The sequence below is a fragment of the Convolutriloba macropyga genome, chromosome 3 (genome assembly GCF_964194025.1).
Source record: "Convolutriloba macropyga chromosome 3, txConMacr16.3, whole genome shotgun sequence".
Classification (NCBI taxonomy): Eukaryota; Metazoa; Xenacoelomorpha; order Acoela; family Convolutidae; genus Convolutriloba; species Convolutriloba macropyga.
Window position 1 is genome coordinate 72,098,826 of NC_134470.1, and position 26,747 is coordinate 72,125,572.

Here is a 26,747-nt window from a genome sequence, read left to right on the forward strand (position 1 = left end):
AAAGCAAATATAGAGACGATTCTATTCATTCTTCTCTTTAGATAAGTGGTTAGCCAATTCAATGTTTCGGGATAAGATGCGCAGTTTAACTCATATTGCTGGGGTCACAGGCAGCCAAACCACATGCAATTGAATTTTGAATGAGCTTGATTCAGGTTCGCTTTAGAGATTCAAATCCAACACCTTGGCCTTCTGTGGCTTATCCAAATGCAGTCATTTTTTCAAGAAAATGAAACTTTTCAAATTAAAGGGATTGTGCATAAATACCACAGTGTTCACTGATATAAAGAACGCGTGTGCCACGAAGCCAGAATTTAAAATGTAGGTTTTGGAACGTCTACTTCCATCTAAACTGATAACAAGTGCCGTTCAGTAATCCAAAAAGGTCAAATTTAGAGAAAAATATGAGCCAATTTTGACTTTGAAACGCGTGATGGCGTTTCTTGAAACGCTTGAGTTTTCTCGAAAATACATGTGAGGTTCATCAACTGCAGGCTGGTAAAATATCAATTTTGTATGTATGCCAAAGAAGTCAGGTAAAAAACAAATCCAAAAGAAAGATACATGCTTAAGACATGTTTGTGCTATCACAAGCCTCAATTTAATAGATTGGAGGGGGTGAAAGATTTTGTTGGATAGAGGCGAGCTGTGTTACTTGATTGAGTTCGGTAGTTCCACAATTCGTTGGGTGTTGTAATAGTTCGATGTCCACAAGATAAAAAAACAAACATATTTGTTATAATGGATTGTTTGCAAGCTTTTCTGGAGTAGTCATGGAAATATTTGCGGAAAATTGAGCAAATTGGAAAAGAAAATTGAGGAGGCCATTTTGAGTTTCGATAAACAAATTCATCGCGTTTGTTGCTTTTATCTTATCGTTAAAACTTTGGGCCAATAGGGACAAAAACTACGCTCACGCTGATAGTGAACCGCATTTCTATTTTGCCTATCGGCCGAGAAATAGAGAGAACGCACTCGAGAGAATGAGCTCATATAAAAAAAATTCAAAAATTGCAAAGTTAAAAATACAGCTATAATTATTTGCTAAAGATATTGGAGAAATATTCATACTTATTGAAAGTTGAGAAGTAGCCTTTGTCTGTAGCGATTGTGAGTTGCAACAAAACAATTTCATTTCGCATCTTTCTTTTAACTTATGAGTAAAAATTTAAGCCGGTAGGGGGCTATGAACTATGTACAATTTCATAGTAAAACTGTTTTCTAATTTTCCTATTGGCCAAAATTTGAGGGAATAAACTCTGCTCATCAAAAAACTGCTGTTTTTCCTTTTAAAAATATGGCAAAAGCGGTAGCCCTTGAGCCCTATTCATAGCGTAAGCGCCTAATTTCTACTTTTATTAAAAACTATATAACCTTGAGGTTTCCGGAGGAATTATAGATTTCTTCCTGATCTACCTGCTTTGCTCTTAGTAATTTCAAACGAGAATTAAAGAGCAGGAAAATTTGGAGCTTCAGCGTCGCATACTTAGATTTAGTTCTTGCTCTTGTTTACAGGTAGGCTAGAATAAACCAGGCCTGAAGTAACTGGGAAAGGTGAAATAATACACCTCATCGAGACACACACATGAAATACGCACACAAATAAAGCTATCATTTGTGTGGGTATTACATGTGCGTCTTTTGTTGTGGACAGGAAACATGGAACGAAATATCTAGAAAATTCTGTTCTGGCTGCATCGGTTAGGAGCGTATGAAAAAATATGTGTCTAGTACTCTCTCACCACCTACAGGTTCATGCATCTACGTCTAGCAGTCTAATTTTGCCTAAGTTTTTTCGGACTTGAAATACCAACGTATAAAACCGATTCGTCCGCTACACCCGGTAACTGTTAAGAGACATAAGAAACGGCATATTGTCTGTTTTTTAAAAAATCTCAGCATTCTTTAACGAAGTTTAAAAAGTGATACGGCTAACTGGTCTCAATTAATCTATTAAGATTTGTACATTATTTAGCATATTTACAACTGCGTGCATGATTTAAAGACAAATTAGATCAATCTCTAATACAAGCCGCCGCTTAAAGATTTCTGCAGATTAGCTTGAGACATTTGATTACTTTTGCTGAAGAACACGTAATGACAAGGAGAGCTTGATAGAACAGCTTTGCGCTTATTTCTACCAAACATGTTAATTAAATCAATTAGCATTCGAACATTGAATATTGCTGCAAACTAAATTGAATAATTAGCTGTACAGTTTTAATCACATTCTTCGCTCGACTCCCCCATGGGTGATTTTATATTCTGAAGCATGAATTTTTTCTTTTTCAATGAACTGATTTCTATACAAACAATAGATAGAGGTGAATAGTTTCATGTTCAGTATCGATAGCCGTAATGGTCAATGAATTTGAACTGTTGGGCTAGTTTGATGGCTTGTGCCATTTGGGCGGACTTTCGACTCTTGCGGGTAAGGACGGCTGAGGAGGCACGTGAACTTAATAAGAAACTCTTCTCCTCCAGTTCTTGACGCCTCTTTTGTTTCAACCATCTAAAACAAACATGGCATATCAGACAGCAAGGCAAACATGTTGAGTGTTTGATAACAATCTCAAGATTGGACCCCATGACAGGGTTTCAAGGGGCTCAAAGACGCCAGTCATATGATATAAGCCCTACTGTATCAGTTTGAGTAATCTAAACCAGCATGCGCACGATATACTTCAAAATGCTGAACATCTCAAAGCTTGATAATAGTCATTTCACGAAGATACATTGATACTCTATAATCACGTGATTCAATATATAGGTTCGAAACTATTTCGTATCACAAAATACAGCAACTTCAGATCAAAGACTTAATATTCAATGGACTACAGTTCGCTCACACTTAAATCTACAGATTAACCCAAAAATATGATGTTAAACTCAACGAGTGTAGTTACGCTAAAGTTTAAGCACAGACTCTCAAGCAGAATAGCTTCTCAGATTCAATGATGATAAGAATTTGAAAGTTTTATACACAGAGGCTTCAAAACGTTACTGTTATTCTGTAGTATCTTCTATTAGATTTTAACGTTTTCGAAGAACTATATAGAGCTGTGGCAACAAAACAAGGCGTACACTGTTGCACATCCGAGTTCAATAAGAGATACCTCTAAGCTGTATCACAGCACCATCAATTAAACTTAATGACGTTTTGATAAGGTTCAATAGTATGTAAAATCCCAGGTTGCAGGAACTATGAGAATTAAATAGTTCTAGAACAAAAGAAAAAATATTTCAGCTCAGCCGATTTAAGACAAAAAACAATTAAACAGATAAATTAAGTTAAAAGCCAATTTTAATATGGTAAGTCACGAATGACGGAACCTATTAATACACCCTAGGAGAAGTTACCTGGTCACTGTCTGGAGCAAATTGCAAAATCAAAAACTTTCAATAAACTTACTACAACTTTTTATAATTAAGTTTGCATTACCAAAAATACCTCAGACAAAAAATATGAAGAGCATTTCTAGCTTGTATAAGACCACTAGGATCTTAAACAAATGTCAATTTAAGTCCTGTATCAGAAAAATCCAACAAAACGTACAAAACGAATAACATAGCTGGCAGATTGCCATAAAATAGCCACAATTGCTTCGTAGAGCTGCAGTGCCAAAAAATCCGTAAAAAAGACAGCCCAAAAAATACTTAGGGATGACATGTTATATTTTGATTAAGAATTTGATTAAATTATTGCGGCTTCTATTAGCTGCTCTCAAATAACCTTCATTTAGAGTAACACACACATTTACTTGACCTTATCTCTTTGAACTAAAGTAAAGAAAAGTCAATTTCAAAGCGAGGAAGTCGTTTCTGAGAGTGAGGTAAGTCAAGTGTGACCACAAACTCAATCACGCGAATGAACAAAAAACTCGCTCCACTAAGAGTGAGAAATGACGTCACGCACGCACTTCAGTTGAGATTGCATGAACAAACGAAAAAAAGCAGACTTGAAGTGGCTGTGACGTCATATGGTCGTACCAAAAATGTTGACAACCAAATAAAAACATAGCCGGCAGATTGCCGGAAAATAGCCGCGATAGACGCCTGTGGCCTCCCATGAATTGAAACAACTAAAGGAATAAGAGAGACAGATCGACGACAAGTCCTTTAATAGACAACTAGACTTTTTCGACTGTCAATTTTATGACAGATCCGGTCTATAAGGAAAAGGCCCTAAAAGAGCTTTTTCAAAATTGATATTCGAAATCAAAAACTCAAGACTAATAATCAAGATTTAGGGCATATAAGATCGACACTACTTACATGCACACTATTAACTAGCAAATGTTCATAAAATTTGAAGTTCCATAAGTGAGCGCAGAAGTCATTTTTTTAGTGAAGTAAGTCTCGCAATTGACCTAAAAGCATAAATGACGTCACGTAGAATGAACTACGAATGGATTGAGAAAACCATTGAAAATCCGTAAAAAAATCAAAAAGCAGTAAAAATCAAGGCTAAATTGCCGAAAGTGAACAACATAGCTGCAGATTGCCAGAAAATAGCCGCAATAGCTTCGTAGCTCTGCAGTCTAAAAAACAGTAAAAAAGACAGACAAAAAAATCGTCTTTTCATTGAAGGCTGATATGTTATATTTTGATTAAAAATCTGTATAAGTTTTCGCTGCCTCTATTAGCTGCTCTCAAAAAACCTTCATTTAGAATGACACACAACCATTTGACCTTATCTCTTTGAATTAAAGTAAAAACAGTCAATTTCAAAGTTAGGAATTCATTTTTGAGAGTGAGGTAAGTCAAGTGTGACCAAAAATTTAATAACGCGAATTAACAAGAAAACTGGCTCCACTAAGAGCGAAAAATGACGTCACGCACGCACTTCAGTTGAAATTGCATGAACAAAAAGCAGATTTAAAGTGGTTGTGACCTCATTTGGTCGTAACAAAAATCGCGGCGACGAAATAGAAACATACCTGGCAGATTGCCGGAAAATAGTCGCCGTTGATTCCAATAAGCATGATTGGGATTGAGAGAATAGAAGATATTGAAAAAAAAGATTTTTGTACAAAATCATTTTTTAAGTCAGATTTATTTTGATGGCATTTCGTCGTTGAACATACTTCTGTTTCTTAGAGAGAGGCTACAGGGGCTACTATCAAAACCAATAAGCATTAGAGATGGTAACTAAGACTTATAGGAACGACGTTCAATTAGCGGGCATCTAAAATTGGACTTTATGGGTTTATCCCGTTTCTATTTCTGACTTCAATTTTTTATACTGACTCCTTTCGTTTTGAACTGCTTTGCTGAGCAAATGATGTTCAAATTTACTTTAAGCAGAATGATAGAAGAGAGAAACTAGCCTAGAGAAGTCAAAAAGTTTTCACGCAAAATGTCGAAAAAGCGGCAAAATGGTAAAGCGAAAAAAGTTCGACGAAGTAAAAAAAAATAGGAGCGCTATAATAGCCGGCTGAGAAGATGAGGGCGGCTATTGAAAAACCAAGAGAAGGCCAATAATAGCCCCAGCTATCGCTATGCGGCTATTAAAAAGACAGCACACCAATACAAGCCAAATGCTTCGGATAGTAAAAAACGAAGAGAAGGCTAATAGTAGCCCCAGCCATCGCCTTGCGGCTATTAATAAGAAAAATTTTCAATTAGAGTGACAGTAAAAAAAGTTAATTTGATAGCAAGGAAAATCGTTTTAGAGAGAGAGAGAGAGAGAGAGAGAGAGAGAGAGAGAGTTAAGTCACATGTGACCAAAAAATGTATCACGTAGATGGAAAATCGCTAGCAATTCTTCCAAGCCACTTCTGAAACAAAAAAATCTTGAAGCCAGAGCAAAACTCTACTTCTGGAGAGGCTTGCAACCAAGAGAAAACGTAAACAAACGCTTCCGAAAATGCCTCCTGGTGTACTGAAATTTTCGAAGTTATACGACTTTCGTAGTTTTCCGAAAAATATGCCCATGACTTGCGTCTTAACTATGCGTTAAGAAATCGAAAAACCACAAACGAAAGGAGATACAGATAAGTTTGTCGTAAAACTATCTGTAATCGTGACAACTACATAGCAATTAAGATGATACACTCTTTGGATCTAGCTCTTACTAGTTTTTTACAACCGATCTCATAATTGATGCATCAAATTAATCCCAATTGTTTTCATCTTACAAAGTGAGTCCCCAAGTTGCATGAAAAAAGTGCAACCTTGGTAAAAATGAAAACGTGTTCAACGCGTAAAGAAAATTAAACATACCCGGCAGATTGCCGGAAAATAGCCGCCGTTGATTCCAATAAGCATGATTGGGATTGCACGAATAGAATATATTGAAAAAAAAAAAAGATTTTTGTACAAAAATATTTTTTAAGTCCGATTTATTTTGACGGCATTTCGTAGTTGAACATAGTTCTGTTTCTTAGAGAGAGGCTACAGGGGCTACTATCAATACCAATAAGCATTAGAGATGGTAACTAAGACTTATAGGAACGACGTTCAATTAGCGGGCATCTAAACTTGGGCTTTATGGGTTTATCCCGTTTCTATTTCTGACTTCAATTTTTTATACTGACTCTGTTCGTTTTGAACTGCTTTGCTGAGCAACTGATGTTCAAATTTACTTTTAGCAGAATGAGAGAAGAGAGAAACTAGCCTAGAGAAGTCAAAAAGATTTCACGCAAAATGTCGAAAAAGCGGCAAAATGGTAAAGCGAAAAAAAGTTTGACGAAGTAAAAAAAACATAGCCGGAAGAATTCCGGAAACGACTCGAAGTGGAAATCTATTTAAATGCCATTCAACTACTCATCAGACAAAACGTGCCTCCACTAATTTAGGATTATCTTGAAACAAAACCATAAAACAAAAAAGTCTAAAGAAAATCAAGCCTATTAGAATATGATGAAAAATCTTATCAAAATTTGTCGTCAATCGAGACCCCGAAATAACCATCTCTGTCAAAATTACTGCATCAACACAACTAGTACTTACTAAAACCACTCATGAGAAGTTTTTAAAATACTTGATGCCAGGTCATGAAAAAATAAGCTCTTCCAAACAACTTTGACTAAAAAACTGGAAAAAGTTAATAAATTTTTTAAGAATACACAAGCACAAAAACCCAAAGACAAATTCTTTTCAGCCAATAGGGCATACAGATGATCGCAAAACAATAGGCTAGTCATAAAAGGCTAAGAACTGTGTCTAAAGGACAGATAAAAAAGGAAAAACTGCAAAAAAATAAAAATAGTTCCAATTTTCGCTATTTTTCGTCAAATCTCTCAACAAAAAATTGCTTCATATCCACAAAACTGCAACTATTTGTTAACAAAAAATTTCTCACGTAATAGGGGTCTTTTCTATACCCATTTGAGGCAGTAAAACAAAACAAAATTCAAAAAATCGCAAAAATTAGCCCAAAAATCAGCAAAATACATGAAAAACATCCGAAATAGCATAAAATTCATATAAATTTCCAGAAACCTGCAAACCGCTACCAACACCAGCCTACAAAATAAAAGAAAATCATAACCAAACCTTTTAACTAAAAAAATGAAAAAAACCCGCTTTAAAATGCCGCACGTGAACAAAAAATTCGCTCGCTTAGAGAAAATTTTTTCACACATCAATTTTTCGCTCTCTCAAAAACAGCGGTATGAACAAAAACCACTCTCTTTTCGCTCCGCTCTTATCTTTTGTTCAGCACCAAAATCACTCCAAATTTTTTCACGCGTTTCATTTCACGCGCTTCAAAAATCACTCCAATAAAATTGATTAAAAAAAGGACTTCTCCAATACTCCTCTTCGAGTCGTAAAAAATACGAGCGCAATAATAGCCGGCTGAGAAGATGAGGGCGGCTATTAATTAAAAAGGAACTGAATAAAAGCCTCGTCCTTAAAACCAACACACTAAAAGCTCAAAAATTTAGAAATAATCATAGAAACGAACCAAATTGCCACACAAAAAAATTGTCTTCGGATATCAAAGGTTTCTCACTCAATTGAAAATCACTGAACATTCAGTGTGACCAAAAAAGCTGCTCAAAAAAATGTCTTTAACGTGAACAAATAGTTTTCTCTAAATCTCATCTTGCTCTTTTTGAATCGTACCACCACACAATGGAATGCGCGAACTGTTTGAATTATACCTCCTGTAAGCCTTATCACAATCTTTCTGAGAGCGAGTGGCCACCCATTGTGCATCTTCCTCTTTCTGGTACTTCTGCAGTAGTCGCTCTTTCTTCTCCTGTTCGTTCTTCACATTCAACCACTCCTTGAACGGGTCTTTGTCCGGCTACACATTGCAATCAGATGTAAGAAGATATAATACAAAAAAATGAAAAAAATTTTTTGAAATCTACTCTCAATTAAACCATGCATATATTTCGCACACTCGTTTCAAATCATTGATGTCAGTTTTACATTATTCCTCATCGATTACTTATCGCATTGCTAACTTAATCAGTCAAATACTGTAACCACAGATATCCCAAACCTTGCTTTTTTTCATTCGCGTTCAGAAGATAACGGATCAAAAACTGCATCAAACGTTACGTTGACAAACATTTAACTACTGCATTATAAGCTAGCAAGAATTTCGATAGAAATCTAGAAGCCACCCTACAATCAGAAATAAACGAACCTCCACTCCGAATGCATCATTGTAGATCTAAAAATCATTACGGAAATAACATGATCTCAAAAAACCGTTGTTCAAAGTTGCTAAAGGTGATGCATTGGTGGCTATGTACAAAATTAACATAATAATGTCAAGTAATAGGAAAGAAGAGTGAGAAAAAATCAACTTCAACAATTTCATGATGCCTGTAATGACCTTCAGAACGAAATTGGATTCAACTTAATTTGTAATGACTTGACATTACCATAAATCGCCACAACCAATGAAACTTTGCACAGATTGATCTACATTTAACTTCTGCTTACATCATTACCTAAGTTTAATTGTACTTTTTGGCTTTTTTAGGCAATAGAGTACTCTAAAAGCACTTTTACTTAAAAAGAGCACAGTTGCCTCATTTCTCAACCCATATGCTTAAATCTTTGCTTGAATATAACTTCTTTGAAATGCATCTTATTAAAACCAATTTAACATCACAGGTTTTTCAGGAGTGAAAAAAGTAATGGTAACCAACGTCTTTATCCTCTTGTTCTTCCTGTTGTCTCCTAATTGCATCCCTCTGTTTCTTCCTCTGTTCCTGGGCAGTCTTATCTTTCTCCCGACACCATGCCTCAAATGCATCCCTGTTTTCCCTCTCCTTCGCCTCCTTTTCCTCCTTCTGCCTCTTCTGGTTCTCACTCTGCTCCTTCTGGCGTTGTTTGGCCTGTTCTTTGGCTTCTTGGATCATCTCCTCACTCCGGTGACCTCTGTCAACATTAGATATCATACTACTGCTTCTACTGCTGTTTATGCTCCCGCGAGTAACCATAATTCAGTAACCATAAAAGCAATGATTATCTCAACCAGTAGCACTAACGAGCTAAAGAAGACGCAATAGGGGATTGTATATTAAATATGGAATATCTCATCAACAATTGATAAAGTCTGCCGACTTAAGAAATTGAAACGCAGTAAATGGAAAGTTCCACGTTCTGAGGGCAGCAGCTAAATCAAGCTCAATTTACCTAAAAAATTTGCACATTTTCATTTCGCTCAAAGCAACAGTAAACAATATGCGTTATCTGATTAAAAGCCATCTTCGATTCAGTTCAAAAACCTCTCATCGTAGTGGGAAGGCTCAAAATAAACCATGCACACTCGAATGGCTCCGAAAGGAGGAAAAGAAGAAAGCAAGTATTGCAGTAGTGAAAAGTAAATGTCTATTGAATGCACTTGAGCATGTCGGAGCCTTGTAAAATCTCACAGACTGTGATCCTATGCAAAGACCTGCTCAGACAGAGGTTACATTTGATTTATGCCATTATAGAACAAACACAGCCCCCATAATACCATACAACAAATCACACAAAAATAAAGCGTGCAAGCATTATTCATTTTTAATCAACAAATGCAACGGACAAAGGAAAATCAATGCCGTTTGTGCACTCTTACCAATGACCAGACGGACTTAAGTGAAACAAGTCTATTAGAGAGGACTGGCTCAAAAAATATAGATAAAAGCAGCTACTAACTTTGAATATGCCTGCGGCATTACAATTGCAGAATAACACACTCCACAGCAGACAGAGTTCAGATTAAAACCATCAAATTACGTTCCTTTTCCAATTGCATATATAAGCATATACAAACAAAATTTGGCAATAAAATAAGCAAGGCAAACAGTTGTGTTCTTGATCATCCGATATCAAAGAATATTGAATTTATCACAAAACATCTTATACGTTTTCACAGCTTGACAAATCCGCCTTAATGTTGCATTAAATTGTTCAGTCAAACGAATTGACAAAATTTTAAGCCATTGATAAACCGGAACAGTAATGGAAAATCTCGCACAAAACATTTGGCGATCGCTTGATCATAGAAAGCACAGTCCAAAAAAGCCAAAGACAGTTCTTGTGATTACAAATCCGATAGCATTGGTAGTACTTTACATGCTGAGTTAATAGGGTGAAAAGGGCAAATCTGACAATTTATTTTTAAGAAACATAACCGACTAACGCCGGACGAAGTGCTCTCAGACGACTGCCGGGTGGTTGGCTTCGTCATAGCTATCAGCCGCTTAGGGAGGCCAGCTGTAGCTTAATTGAGGGAATGTGTGTGAACGTGTGTGGGGTTGCGGGTGAGTATACGGTTCAAGTGGGGGAGGGGTTGAAGTGGTAAAGTCAAATTCTAAGAACAGCCTTTCGGATCATGAATTTTTGGCTTAAAGTTTCAGTGCATAGCATACACACAATAGTGAGCAGTCAGAATCTTGGAAAACTTAAAGCACTCCAGGATTTAACTGTTTATCCCGGTTTGAGGACAAAAAGTCAAATGGTCAGACGAAAAACGAAAGACATATAAAATTGCAACAAACTTGCAGTCCTGAAACACAATCCAACGAGCTGAATGAGAACTATAAAATACGTTATCTGGCCAGCAGACCAATTGAACATTACGAGCCAAATAGTTGAAAATGAGCTTTAAAATTTAGAGAAAATTAAGACTATTGGCAATTAAATTGTTATTCTTTGGTATCAGCGTCTTGAATACCAAGATTTTCAATTACAAAGCAAAGAAGCAAGAACAAAGGGAAAATAATTACAGTCCAAGAGAAATCTAGTGACTGGTAAATAAGAGAGAAGCTAACGCAGTTAAAAACAACAAATTTGAAACAAATGTCAAAATTAAACCAGGAAAGAAATTAAGATTAGCAGATGATTCATTGTGTTCCAAATCAGAACCAAAATTATAATGCTAAAAATAACAGAAGAACAAGTTTCGAGCCCAAGAGAGGTTTGCCTGACCACATGAACTCAAAAAAAATACAAAATACAAAAGTTCAATTTTTTAAATAATCATTGCTAATTTTTCGACAAATCGTATTTGAAAATCAACTTTCTTCTTGCAAAAACCCCAAAAAACCTGACTTGCAGTTTAGAAGAAAGCTGGTTGGACATATAAAAGATATGGACATAAATCTGAGGAAAAAAACTGAGGAAGTTCTTCATGTATATATATCCTCAAAAACAATTTTGTGCTAATAAAATCTACTAACTACCCCAAAAGCAACCTACAAAAAAAATCTTGTAGTCCTAAATTGTCGAAAAACGCAAAAAACGACAACAAAATTGGGTAGATTGGATTTTTGTTCTCATATACGTTTTCGCTAATTGTAAAACCATAAACAAAACATAGCCGGATAATCGCCGGAAAATAGCCACCGTTGATCCGCTTGACGCACATTAAGAGATAAGAGATAGAAATTGACAGAATTTTTTGAAGGGTCAAAGTGTTCTTATTTGGTGTGCAAATTCTGGATATTCGGATAGGTTCTAAAATTACACTTAAATCAGCTTCTAAACTGAACGCTATTAAGCATAATACTAACCAGCTAGCAATCGCTTTAATGAACTTTGATAACCTATTGCACTTTGACTTAATGACGGGGCTTATATGTTAATCCCGTTTCTTTTGATTTTGCTCTTTGATTTCGACTTTGACCGCATTCACTACATTACGTAACTCAATGAACGAAAGAATTTAAAATCCAATCAGTCGAAACAGTGAGGTAAGTCAGAAGTCAAACGCGAAAGCGAGATTGATGTAAAACGAAAAACGTGATCAAAAGGTAAAGCAAACATTTTTTGTAAAATGAGAGCGCCTAAATAATAGCCGTTGAGAGGCTGACGGCGGCTATAAATTATATCTCTAAAATACTGCATCACAGGTATGCAATTCAAGTAAAGTTTTGAAAAATCGAAGAAAAGCTTTGGAAAAGAAAGCAAATTTCGTTTGGACTCGAACTATCTTTTACGTCCTCTGCCTTTCGAAAAAACCCTTATGTAATTGAAATACAGATAGACTTTCACTTAATAAATTGACAGACGTTCAGTTAATGAATCTTCTTATAAAATCCTAAGGCTCGAAAGACCAAACAAATTAGGATTGAACCAGAAAAAGAAACGAACAGATACAAATTGACATCCTTTTTCCTCCAAGCTTAAATTGTGTTAAATTTGGTCGCAAATTTTTGTTAGATTGCGCAACTTTACAGTTCAGCTTCTAAACTAAAGGTTACAAAGCTTAATATCAATAGCATTTAGCATTCACTTTAATGAGAAGTGATAGCTTAATGCTCTTTGTCTTAGTGACCCGGTTTAGCCCATTTCCTTCATTTTTTTGAATTTCGACCATGGCCGGCATCACAATGTTGGATAGATTTTCTGTATGAATTCTGAACTTCAATCAGGTGAAACAGTGCATTATGTAACTCCGAAATTAAGACCGAAAAACTTGCCTTGTTAAAAGAAGAAAATGAACCAAAAGTACTACCAAGGTTGAGGGCATATTAAATCGGAGGGAGTCGGTCCGAGCCGCGAAATTTCCCCTTACACCCTTAATTCACACCTACAGTTTGTCATTGGTGGAGTGGCGACGTGTGTATGTGGGCGCGTGTGTGACACGGAAAGCAATATTGGCATGTAGAGACCGATCAAAAAAATTTTGCAAGTGGCTTAAAAGTCATTGAAATACAAACACAAAACTGATTTAAAACAAATTATTCACACAGGAAACATAAATAACTTCTTCCAAAGATACAACTAAGATACAAAGCAACAAGAATAGAAAAGGTGGCAAAGCTCAAAAATCCATTAACTATCTTGAACCCAAACTGATTATGAAATAAACACCTGTCTTCAATTTCTTTAAAAATTTTGACCTAAAAACTTTACATTCGAAATTTCCTGCTCCAATTACACTCCAAAAAATTATAGATCAAATGACAGAGCCCCGCAAACACTCCCCTTTAAGAAGTAAAACATAGCCAGCAGATTGCCGGAAAACAGCCGCTTGTTGCATTCCATGAAATGAAACAACTAAAGAAATAAGATAGACAGATCGACCACCAGTCACAGATCGACCACCAGTCCTTTAATAGACAATACACTTTTTGGGTTAGATTCGGACTGTCCATTTTTTGACATATACAGTCTATAGGGAAAAAGCGCTAAGAGAGCTTTTTCAAAATTGATATTCGAAATCAAAAGCTCAAGACTAATACTCAAGAACTAGGGCATATAAGTTTGGCATTACTTAGATGCACACTATTTTATGTTCATAAAATTTAAAGTTCCATAAGTGAGTTCAGAAGTCATTTTTGTGAGTGAGGTAAGTCACGCAATTGACCTAAAAGCAGAAATGACGTCAGATACACAAATTTTAACTGCAAAGCAATAGAAGTCACTGAAGTCAATTCCAAGAAGTCAGGTCGTAAGAATCATCGATGGAGACGACGAATTAAAAAAACATAGCAGGACAAGTCCTGACGTACAATTCAAAGAATTTTTATTGACTAAACAAAAAGCCAGGCCTAGAATGAACTATGAAGGGATATGAAAAACAATTTAGAAAATCCGATCTAAAAAACTGAAAAAAAAACAGTAAAAACCAAAGTGAAATTGCCGCATGTGAACAAAAAACCACTAGCGAGAAAGCGAATTTTTGTTCAAACACCGTTTTCCCACTCTACTTTAAAATTAGAGCGAAAAAAATTCACGCCGCAAAACCACTCGCTTTTCCGCTCCATTTCCCGTTTCGGCGTGACCAAAATCACCACTCCAATTTGACTTCAAAAATCATGAAAATGTGTGAACAGATCTTAAAAAAAAAGACAGCGCCCCAATACAATTCAAATTCTTTGAATTGTAAAAAAAAACCACGATGTCCCCAATAATAGCCGCTATCGCTTCGCGGCTATTAAAAAGACAGGCTCCAATTAAAATTTAAAATTCTTGGACTAAATACCAGGAGTAACGCAATATAGGCACGCTCAGCTATCAACAAGCTTTGCTCCCCAAAAGTTTAATTTCGGATAGTACCTTGATAATTTATTTTGGCCTGCACTCTTGGGACGGCTTGGAGGGTTGTAGTAGGTAGCCCCCGCTAGAGTATTTTGATTTCCCTTGGAGTAAGGCGCAGAGCCTGGCCTGCTCTTCTTCTCGGGTTTTGTTTCTGGTTGTGCGGAACCGGGTTCTTTGTCATTACCCCCTTTGGTGGCGCTCTTGTTGTCATTGAGATTCAGAATGTCTTCAATTGATTGCGAGGCCTGACCTGAGTTATCGTCCTTATGGCCTTTGTCTTCGCTCTCGTCCAGCAACTCGAACTTCCCTATATAAAACTGTTCGTAAAACACTAATAGCATAACTATGCTTTGCTTCTAGCTCAAGAACGTACATTTCAGAAAGCGGTCATAGATTTATACAAAAAGGCATGGTTGAAGAATCAATCGTGAAGCATGTAAAAATATTTATAATCATAACCAACTAACGTCGGGCGAATTGCTCTCAAACGACCAGCGAGCTGTTGGCTTCGTCAGTAGCTAGGCACGGTTTTGTGGGGCTAGCTTTAGCTTAATTGAAGGAGCGTAAGTCAGCGCAGCGGGGGGAGGGGGTGCACCGGCGAGGCTGATGGGGTGGCAACAGCGGGGGGGGGGGTCAATCTCTAAGAACCGCCCATCGCACCATAAGTATAAGTCTCCAAAACAGATACTGTGAATCGAATACTTGAAGACTAGTGAGCTGAAAGGCTCTAAGAGCACTTAATGCCCGCTGGGCGCTACCTGTTTATCCCGTTTTTGAGGACGAAAAGTCAAATGCGTCAGAAAAAAAATTGGTCAAGCGAAAAATCGCATAAAAAGACCGACATGACTAATAGAATTGCTACAAACTTCGTTTGAGAGCAATTAAAAATATTTGCATTTCATTCTGTAGTATCGACCAGGATCCAAAACTTGATATTCGATCAAGTCTATTGACATAATACTAACCTGTAAATGGCGCTGTTTTAAGTCACAGGTTCCACTCGTAAAGCCAGTAAAACCAACGCAAGAGAAAAAAGAACCGGCAAAAAGTAATCAGGACAATTTCGATCATTCAGTTACTTACATGGGTTTACTAAACAATTCAATTAAGATAACACAGATTAACTGACGTCAAGGCAACAATAAGTTATCCACAGCTGTAAAAAGTAGCATGTTGTTCCTATTCGTCTTGCTTTGCTTAGTGAAATTTTCGAATTTAAAAAATTCCGCTCAGTTGTTCAAGCCGGTACAATCGTTCAGTTGAAATCTTTAAAAGTACGGTCTCTCAATTATTATCAAGTTCAAGTTCTGAACGTCATAGTTGCCTTCTTTCAATAACAGCATATTCATTATAATAATTCCCAAATGAAGCCTCAAAAATTTTCAGTACAAAAACATGCATCAGTTATTCTTGAGACTATAATTACATTTCTACGGGAGCGAATCAAAATAAAAATTCCACTCAGAAAACACGCAGTGACTTTATCTAATAAATGATCTGAATCGAGTACCTTCTTTCTCAACCAGTACATCTCCGCTACCCGATTCCTTCGAGTCTTCGCTTTCCGACATGTGCGGGGGAGGAGTGTCCTCCTGAGTCGCAGTTGAGTCTGGAGACATCGGGGGGTTCTCATCCGGAGGGGCTTCAAAGTCAATCAGGTTCTCTTTGAATTTGATCCGCTTCTCACGCTCCTCCACTGGCTGAGGTTGTTTTGCCAGGTCTTCATTGGCCTACAAGTATATACAACAATATTTTCAGTATAATCAATATTTTATCTAATACTGCTTCATGAAATGAACTTTGCATCAACTATCAGGTCCTAGCCACTCGAAAAGTAGGACTTACAGACAATCGGAGAACTATTTAATTGGACAATCGGAATTTTTTTCTTTCAAAATTTACACTTCGATACATCTGACTGCAGTTTTGGCAATTTCTTGACTGGCCGCTCCACCTAATTAAAAGCTTTAGGAATTGCTACTCACAGCAAACTGTAATTTGGCTGCGGCAATGATAAACATACCCAGCAGATTGCCGGAAAATAGCCCGCCGTTGATTCCAATAAGCATGATTGGGATTGAAAGAATAGAAGATATTGAAAAAAAAAAGATTTTTGTACAAAAACATTTTTTAAGTCCGATTTATTTTATGTCATTTCGTAGTTGAACATACTTCTGTTTCTTAGAGAAAGGCTACAGGGGCTACTATAAATACCGATAAGCATTAGCTGAGCAACTGATGTTCAAAATCACTTTTAGCAGAATGAGAGGAGAGAGAAACTAGCCCAGGGAAGTCAAAAGATTTCATGCAAAATGTTGAAAAAGCGGCAAAATGAGGTAAAGCGAAACAAGTAAAAAAAATAGCCGGAAGAATTCCGCAAACGACTCGAAGGAGAAAATTGCCCATACTTATGACTAAACAACTGAACAACTATTGTGAACCCTGAAACTCCAAAAATGCCATAAAAAATTTAGGGAAGAACAGAAACGGCATTCAAAAACAAATTGAACAAAAAAACTAGAAAAACTTTAGTTTTTTTTTAACTTGAGTTATTTTAAAGTACAAGGGAACATAAAGCCGAATAAAGTTCCTTTGCAATTAGAGCAATAAAAAGCTCGCAAAACAATGGGCAAGTCATAATAGGCTAAAAAACTTGTCTAAGAATAAATAAAAGAAAAACTTATAAGAAAAATGGTTTTAAAATTTCTCTTTTTTTTGTCAATTTTCCTAAGAAAATGATTTATACCAAGAAAACCTATGTCAATTGGTATCTGAAAATTCCCTAAGTAACAGGCTTTTATCCACATCCCACTTAAAGCATTAAAACAAAAAAAAAACAGGCAAAAAATTGTTAAATTTTATCTAAAAATCGGCAAAACTGATCAAAAACCTCCGAATTAGCATTAAACTCAAATTAACTACTTCAATTCCTATCAAAACCTTCAATTCCTATCAAAACAAGCTTAAAACTAATACAATATCATAATCAAACCTCAACACCATCAAAAGTTGCAAAAAAACTGCCTTTAAAAGCCGCACGTGAACAAAAAAATTTCGCACGCTTAGAGAAAATTTTTTTCACACATCAATTTTTCGCTCTCTCAAAAACAGCGGTATGAACAAAAACCACTCTCTTTTCGCTCCACTCTCCACTTTTGTTCACTACCAAAATCACTCCAAATTTTTTCACGCGTTTCATTTCCCGCTTCAAAAATCACTCCAATAAAATTGATTTAAAAAAAGACTTCTCCAATACTCCTCTTCGAGTCGTAAAAATAGAAGCGCTATAATAGCCGGCTGAGAAGAAGAGGGCGGCTATTAAAATTAGCCGACTAACAGCGGGCGAATTGCTCTCAAACGACTGATGAGCGGTGGGCTTCGGTAGTAGCCAGCTGGGGCTTACGGATGCATCAGGTGAATGTGTGACTGAGGGGGCGTGAACACTAAGTCTTCACACCTTGAAATTCTCTCCTCAGAGTTTTGGTAAATCGCATACTTTGAAAAAACTCAGGCTTTAGGCTCTAAGAGAGCTGTTCGGCCACTTAATGCTTTCCGACCGCTACCTGTTTATCTCGTTTTTGAGGACGAAAAGTCCAAGTGGCCAGAAGAAAAATCGGCCAAACAAAAAATCACATAAAAAAGACCACAGGACTAATATAATTGATATACATTTTGTTTGAGGGCAATTAATAAAACGGTACGAAATGGTATCATACTTCAAGGCGCAAGGCATGAAAATTGGGGCAAGAAAAATATCGAAACAAAATTTTTCAACAAATTACAAAACATCGCCGGCACATTGTAATTTAGACTGATGTACTGTAAAACTGCTGTTAAATAATACTCAATTAGTGTATATATCAACTAGCCTCAACTCCTAAATTAAAGTTAGCAAAATTATATAAATGTGGAAAGAAGGTCGCGCAATTCAAAACACGTATGAATGAATTAAACTGATTCGAAGCAAGCGTGGTCGTAACAAAAATCTTGACGAAAAAATTATATCAGGACAATTCCTCAATTAGAATCTAAAGAAATGAAGAAATTAATAATATGACAAACAATATTTTCAAACCAACAATAAACATTGATAGTCCACGACAAAGCACGAGAAAACCTAAAAAGATTTTAAAAATCATGTTTCCGAAAACTAAAATGTCATAATCATCACATTAATAGTATGTTATAAAAAGGTTCCCAACATGCGTCCCTAGAATGCACAGCCCTTTTTGGAAAGTTAATGAGAGACAAAGCAAAACAAAGGACAACAAAATCTTCGCAACAATATCTTTTTTCTTCAAGGAAGTGGCGTCAAAGTAAAAAAGCCACATGACTGTATATTAAACTCTGTAAACTGATCTGTAAACTATTCAACATTATAACGCACGACGCATTGTTTCGTAGTCCCACCGAGGAACAAAGTTGAGACTAGAATTGAATAGAATTCTTTAAAAACAAAGAATAGAATTGAAGAGGGACAAAGAATAGAATTGTTCAAAAACAGATGAATGAAATTAAGAAATTACCCCATTACCAACATTTTGAAACTAATAAATCAATTGCGTGAAACACCAACGAGACCCGCTATAACAAAAAATAACAGATGAAAAATCTACAAATATTTTTTAGAAAAGAGAAAAGGTGGCTAATTTATTAGCGTATCATCGAAAACGTCCACTTATCATCTGAATACATTCAATTAGGCTTCTTTAGACTTGGCTTCTTAACTTTTCGTCGATGAGACTTACTGATAACACTACAAATAACAACAAACTAAGGTAAAATTCCACAATTCACTAATAATGCCACAAAACCACCAGCTATCAATTTACGTAGTGGTGGTGCCTTTTTTATGGGTTTTTGCGTTAGATGATTGTAGATTTTATCAAAATGTTTTTGTGACATAGCGCTACTAAATGCTCCAGTGTCAGCTATCGCTTTCATTGTAATTGAGCCTAATTGAATAGGAATTAGAAAGACATTTTCGTTATAGCTAGTTGTACAGTAAGAAATTTTTTGTAGAAAAGCATGCAGGTTATTCAGTTTTTTGGCTGTTGGTTGAATGGCAATGTTGCGTCGCGATAAGGTGGTTGCCTCTGAGTGCAATCACGTGCGGTATGCTCGTTGCTTGCGCATATCCTGCAAAAAGTGCGCATTGGCGTGGGAGATCGTTGTCGCTGGTTGTATTGTTGACTTTGGTTGTTGTATCTGCTTATCGCGTTTGTACTTCTTCCTCTACCTCGATAGAAAGGACGGTTTTGATAACCTGAGAAGCTTCTATTTTGGTTTGGCGTTCTGTATGCTGTGTTATTTCTGTTGTAGTTTGTGAAAGGCTTGTTAAATTTATTTTGGGTGGTGTTCGGCCATCTTGGTGGCGTTGTTTGTGAGACTGATGCCTGAATTGAAGCTATTCCTGCTGCCATTATGTTTTCGACCGCTTGGTTAAAAGCAGAGTTTTGGGAGCTTGTTAGTGAGTTGAAGGCTGTGGTGTGTGCTGGCTCTGGGTTTAATTGGTCTATTCGAAGTCGTCTTTTGACTATGGAGCATAAGTCGTTTACTCCGACATTGTCCAATTCTCTGAGAAGAACTTTTTTGTATTTGAAGGGCATCCCCTGTATAAATTGTTCTCGGATTCTTCTTGTCCGCTCGTCATTGCGGTCAATTCCGGCACCAACGTCATCGACGATTGCTAAGTTGGCAAGCCGCTGTAAGTCAGTTAGAAAATCGTCTGGTTGTTCCTTCACGGGATCAAATTTCCTGCTCTGTAAGTCTAACTCAAAATTACGCCGTTGGTCTGGGCCTGAGTAGCGGTTGCGTAACTGTTCTAATGCGTCATCAAGGTCGTTTCGTGTGTTTTTTGGTAAGCGTAGATAATAGTTTAATGCGTTTCCGTCGAGGTGTAAATGTAGGTATCGGGCTTGTTGGTTATGATCTGCCGGAATTCTGGCAACTGCTATGCTTGCTCTCAAAAGACCTTCAAATTGGTCCCAGTTTTCGTTGGGTAGCCCGGCAAAACGTTTGAGCGATACGTGTGGTGGGTGCGGTGCGGCCATATCTGTTGTTGTATTTTATGAGTGAAAAGAACAATTCTCCTGTTGATCTTGTCCGTTTGTTTTCAATCGACAAAGTGGGCAGGTCTGGCGTATTGGTTTATGTGAGGTTATTAAGCTGGTTTTTCCTGTATTAGATTCTATGAGTTCGTGTATATCACCTTCTTGGAGTTTAAGTTTTGTTGAGTTTGATTTATTTTTAATAATGAATATTCCATACCTCTTGGAGATCGGTGGAACAATTTTGACATTGGGGAGTTGTAACACGGCATCCAAAATTTGCTTGTTTTTGAGTGATAAATTTCCCAAAAGAATAAGCATTAATTTGAGATAAACATGAATTTTGAGACAATTGTTTTTTTTATGAAGCTTCAGCTGTGATTATTTTTCTCTGATTCCGTTTCTTTAGTGTTGCAGAATGACGCTCTTGATCTCTGTCGCCATATGATAACTCTCTGCAAAGCTATTCTGTTAGGAGTTTCCTACTAATAATTAGGTTCCGTGTGCAGTTTTTATGTTTCCTTTTCAAATATTTTCTTAGGTGTTTAGGTTCGTAAGCGTCCGGTATTCTGCTAAGATGAGAAAACTTCACAAGTTCTGAGGATGGAAAATAGCACTAAGTTTCGCAAGAATCAATTGAAGAATGAATGAATAATTCGTGTTATGCATTTCGTATTTATACTTTTTATTTACATTTTCGTCCAATCAGAATTGAGTTCATTCTATTAATAGATAGTGAATATTTTATAAGTTTTATTTGAGTCTTCATGCTCGATACTGCGGCTATCTAGAAAAGCGTTTAGCATGGGTTGGAAAACCCATTAAGTAATGAGTTTGAGTCTCTGTTTCAGTTTTCATCAAATTTTTCAGTTGAGAATTGCTCAAGGTAGTCATTTTCTTCTATCGATTTGGTTTATTTGGTGTGTGGATTTGTCAATGTTGGCGTCAGTAGTAGAATAGAGTCCATTAGTTGCAGTGTGACGCAGGTGATTAGAAGTCAGATTTGCATAAAATTGATGGAAGTTTTGTGGTGAATGGAATTGATGGATGTGGTGCCATAGTGTCCTTTCCTGATTGGATTTGTGGGCTCAGGGGATATAATTTGACAGAAATTGAGGTAGATTGATGGAAGGGAGGGTTATTAATCAGAGATTGGAATTGCATTTGAATAACTAATGTATTCTATTTGCTATCGGTCACGAGATTTCTTTCAAGAGTTGGGGTAGGGGGCATACATTGAACTAGTTTTTTTGTCTTTTATTATATGAAACGTTTGTTTTCGTTATTCTGAAGCCTCGTTATTGTATCAACTGTTTGGACTGTTATATTTCAGACTAAAATTGGTATGGCGAGACAGTGATTGGGAATAAAATATTCGAATGTGTTATCAAGTCAGTCAGCAGAAAGGTATGGTTAAGAACAATATGAGTATGGGTTTCAGTATGATTATTTTCTGTAAGAGATTTGATCTTTTAGATCAAGACGACAGAGATTGGAATTGGTGGCATCTATTAAGAGTTTCAAGGGGGAGTATTGTAATCGGGAAAAACTAATGAGCATTGGATGGAAGGAAGTGCCTTGGGTAGATGGCACTGGTATTAATAATTGGGAGGGTTTGAAATCGAAATTAGTAACTGAAGGGCGGGGGGCTTAGTTGGGGCAAATGGTTGGCCTAGGGTGCCACTTGAAATAAGGAACGAGGAGATGGTGGGCCTAAGTAATGATTTCTGTAGAAGTATTAATGAAATAAATAGCCTGTACGAAGTAAGAGATTTTCTGTCGAATTTGTCAAACTATGAACAGGCCTCGCGTATTTATACTGAGGTGTATCCCTATCAAGGTTTAGACGATTCAGCGGGCTGGACTTTTAATGTTAAGGGAATTTTAAATGAAGCGTGCCCGAAAATTTGCACTGTACCAGAAGAGATGCTATGGTACAGTTTGGTCCATGGTGGACCCGCGCCCATATTGAAATAGGCGGTGACGATAGCATTTCGAAAACAGTAGTGGGAGAGAAACTGTTCCTAATTTGCGGTAGTTACAAAACTACCGCAAAACTACCGCAAATTTGCGGTAGTTACAAAACTACCGCAAATCGATAGGGTTTGACAATGTAATGGGGACACCTCAGTATTTTATGGATTTGATTAAGCGAGGGCCTAACGCTAGTGACTTAGGGACTGATATCTGGTTTTATTTATCAAATAGTTCAAGCGTGCTCTGTCAACCCTCCCTTTGTAGCCACGCTGTTTTGACCATGTCCGAGGGTGTTTCTCTAGTAACTGGTTGGGAGGCGCAAGATTTACAAAATGTTGATGTGGATCGGAGAACTTTCAATTCCTTTGGAATTGGAGTACGTAAAGGGGCTGTTAAGAAAATTTTAAATGATAAAGGGAAAAGAGGTTTACTCGAATGGGCTCTGGAGAGGGATATAAAAGTAGGCGGCTCCACTGATGTGACAGAGCACGTTCAATCATTAGTGAGAAATGATTTGATAATTAAGACTAAATCATATAAGCGTAAGCCTAAGTGGGGGGGGGGGTAAACGAAAAACAGCCAAAAGTGACGACATCGTGGACGATGAGAGATAATTCGTCTATTCTTTCCTCCCGCCAAAGGATTCAAGTCTCCTTTAGGGTGAGTTGTGATTATTTTTTTATCGCATTTTTGCTCACTTTTCTAATGTATAAGTGGTTGCCCGACCTTTTAAAGATTGTTATTCCGAGTTAAGATTGTGATATATGTCTACAAATATGGTTGAAAAATAATAGTTTGATGCCAATTCAGGTGCAGAATAATTGTTTTTGAGAAGAAATCGATCTTTTTGTCAATTCGACGTACCCAATTTGATGTAGGGTATTCGTTAAAAAAATAATTGCCCCGTGTTGGGAAGTACTGCTTCAGAGTTAGAGGTAAGTTTTTTGGGAAGAAGTAAGTGTAATTAGTTAGAGTTTGATGTCAATTTACCCGCGTAACACTTTTTCCGGAGAAACATACACTTTTTTTAAGAGCTTTTCTCTCACCTAATATGTTGTGCTGAGTGGTTTGTAGTGGTTGTTCGCGCTCTCTCATGCGGTCTTCGATGATGACAGAGGTCTAAGTAATTAGATAAGAATGAGTACAAAAGTGTTTTGAACGGTAAAAAGGGGTTAAATGTGAGTATTCTGCTTTTTTTGTAATTTTCTAAGTTTTTGTTAAGAATTTGTAAAAGGAATATAATGGAATCTTGTTCAATATGTACACACAAGGTTTACATCAAAATGCATTTTAGTGGGGAATGAGATTAGTGTGAAGGGGTATGAGGAGGGGCGGGTCGAAGTAACAGGGAATCATTCATTGTGTAGTTCGAATGTTGGTTCGAGGGTGTCGTTGCTGGGGTTTTGGAGACTGTCGAGAACTTGTTGATAGTCAAAACAGCGGGGGCTAAAGGTGACGGTCTTTAGGGTGTATCCCGGGTCAACAAATTCTACAAAAAGGGAAATGGTACCGTCATTGCGGACAATGTAGTCGTCAAATGTGACTAGCATTGCTCGGCGACCATGACGCAAGTAAAGGTACATGGGGAAAGGGAGAATTGTTGGGAAGTAACCTGCGTCATGGTCTTGTCGGTAAATATCCCAATTAATGAAGGGCGAATTTACGTTATCGTTCAAATTACTCATTTTAATTGATATTTAGTAATTCAAATTCCCCGTGTAAAAATTCCTCTGTGCTAAGTTCTATAAATGAAATAACGTCAGTGTAGGAGGCAGAATTTTTATCGAAAATTACTTTGTGGGTAGTATTTTTCAAAGTGGTTACCCAGAATAGAATGGACTCGTCAGGAAATTTAAGGTATTGATCAAAATAACATAAGGAAATATTAAAATCTATATAAAAATACATAAATAGGGTAAATCGTGTGGGTATAAAATCAAAATATGGGAGAGTGTCTTCATAATGTTCGAGTGAAAGAAATTCGGGGGTTGAGGACCTGGACATTAATGTGTTTGGGATTTTAGTTTGGGATTGTCTATGGCGAGTAAGGGGGTTGGCTGAAGGGGGAACTTGCGATTGGGGAAGGGGTTAAAGGCTCATCTGAAATAATATCGTAGTCGGGGGATTCTGGGGTGTCGGGGATAGGCTCGGATTGCTGTGAGTGTTGAGGGAGGCTGCCAATAACTAAAGATGGTGAAAAATGAAATCAATGTTGGCATTTTGGTTATTGTTATTTATGCAGTTTTGGATTTCTGACCAAACGGGGGATGTGTAGTCAATTATGACAGGGTATGTGTGCACGGTTACTGTGTCGTTTATAATAAATTCCTGGCGTATATTAAGTTGGACAAGGGGTTCCTGGTGTAAGAAAAAGGAGATTCTATAACTGTCGATTGTGGCGTTGTAATGATTAAGGGATGTAAAGATTGGATTTTGTATTTCTATGAAAAATTCGTAAATTGGTTCAGCCATTCAAAGTTTTGTTTTTCCATACAATTGGGTAAATGCTGCTACTGGAATCTGTTTTCTGCATTCAAGGAATAAATAGTGAAATAGTGCATTTCCCCAAATATTTCCGCTTTTCTGAAATTAATTCCTTATCCTGTGATTGGTTGGTAATTCAAATTGCCATTTTTGCTTTAGCTTTTTGCAATTCGTGTATATTTTTCATTTTTGGGGGACTGAATTTTGTTGCATTTCACACGTTCGCGTCCCCGTGTGAGGTTAAAACTGTATTTGATTTCGTTTTATTTGAAATTACTTTTATTTGATGCTGTTATGTGGCAGGTAAGTTGATTTATCATTTCTCCCCGTTGTTTAGAAGTGATTCCTTGGTTGTTGTTTTGTTACTAGAGTTTGATGGTCCTTGATGTCCTCCTTTTGGATTTGAAAATCAAAAAAGCTGAAAGGTCTGCTTTTGCTCGAATATTAAGAATACCGTTGTTGCTAATTTCTGTTTCGCGTGTTTTTCCGTTGTTTTTATATTAATGCTGGACTGCGATTATTTAGGCGCAAACTTTTTTAGCGCTTGAGCTGATAACTAAGCCGCGTTTTGGAGGCTGATGAGATTAGCATTGTAATGTAAGAGTTTTCTTTTTTTTGTTTTCTTTTAAGTTTCCGGTTTGTAGATTTTGTCCCCCAATTTTTGAAATAGTATCTTTGAGGAAAGACTTAGAAAAAATTTTTAAGCCGGGTTCCACGAGGAGCCCGGGGATCCGTTATTCTTTTTTTTTTGAGTCCGAATTTTGGGCTGAAAGTTTGAGGGTCGTAGCTCTTCTAGTTTTCGAGATATCGCACTTTAAAGTTGAAACTTTTTTTCCGACACTTGTAATTTTTTCCAAAATTAGTCTTCCCAAGGGAAAATTTCTGGACTTAGGCGTTTTTTTTTCGAATTTTTCGTTGCGAAAAAAAAATTTTTGTTTTTTGTTTTTTATAAAGAACTTTTTGAATCCTTATTAAACACTTCCGGTGTTCATGGTTCTGAGAGGGTACGCCCCGTAATGGGTTGGTAGTTTTGGTTGTGCATGTTCTGGTATATGAGTGTAAATTGGTTGAGAAGTGACTGGCGGAGGTCTGTTAAAATGTTCAATCGTTAGTGTGGGCTCTTCCGATCTTTTCAGTCGTTTGATGTAGTCCCTCAAGAAGGTGTAGGGTGTACGTACTCGTGTGCTATCGTTGTCCGGCTGGGTGTCAAATTCGTTTTTAATTTCCAAAGGCAGAACAAGTGAACATTTATGTAGTGGGTGTTCAGGATGCTCTTGTAGATATTCATAGTCATTGATTGCAACTACTTGCACTGGCTTCGTTTTGATCTTTCTCCCTTCGTGTGTTATTCGGAAGGGAAACCTGCGGTGTAGTCTTGCCCATTTATGTAAAAAATGTGAGTATGTGAGATGCAGAAAAACACTTATCAGGAAAAAAAGGAATCCAAATAATAGTGACATCTGCCATGGAATGTATTCTTTCAGTCTGTTTTCAAGCTTGGGCTTCAGTGCTTGAATTTTCTCCAGAATTGGTTGGGCTATCTTTTCGATCGTTTGTTTGCTGGTTCTTCTTGAGTCAATTTGTTGGAATTGTGGCTGTATCTGATGTAGAATTTGGATTTAAGTTCTGATCTTGATGAGAAACTTGGCAATTCTTCAAGTGGCGGTAGGAGGTTAAAGATGGTACTTATTGGGTCAGGTAGTTGGAAGTCAAGTCGTATTGCCGGTACCGAATCGCAAGCTGTAAGATCTGATCGTAAATGAATGTTTGGTCCACGTAGTTGTTTTCCAC

General features: G+C 36.9%; 1 protein-coding gene across 2 annotated transcripts in view; it reads right to left on the reverse strand.

Moving 5' to 3' along the window:
* Positions 1 to 1,926: 1,926 nt before the first annotated feature.
* Positions 1,927 to 26,747, reverse strand: part of LOC142336435 (uncharacterized) — a 289,933-nt gene continuing 265,112 nt past the window's right edge. Inside the window, exons 4-9 of one of the 2 annotated variants that reach the window (XM_075385266.1) lie at positions 15,956 to 16,175; positions 14,464 to 14,752; positions 9,117 to 9,348; positions 8,606 to 8,632; positions 8,112 to 8,257; positions 1,927 to 2,512 (exon numbers count right to left, since the gene is read on the reverse strand). In XM_075385266.1, the coding sequence (XP_075241381.1) occupies positions 2,341 to 2,512; positions 8,112 to 8,257; positions 8,606 to 8,632; positions 9,117 to 9,348; positions 14,464 to 14,752; positions 15,956 to 16,175 (1,086 nt within the window). In that variant the 3' untranslated portion in view covers positions 1,927 to 2,340. The remainder of the gene's footprint in view (positions 2,513 to 8,111; positions 8,258 to 8,605; positions 8,633 to 9,116; positions 9,349 to 14,463; positions 14,753 to 15,955; positions 16,176 to 26,747) is intronic. The other variant, XM_075385267.1, reaches the window with a different exon arrangement.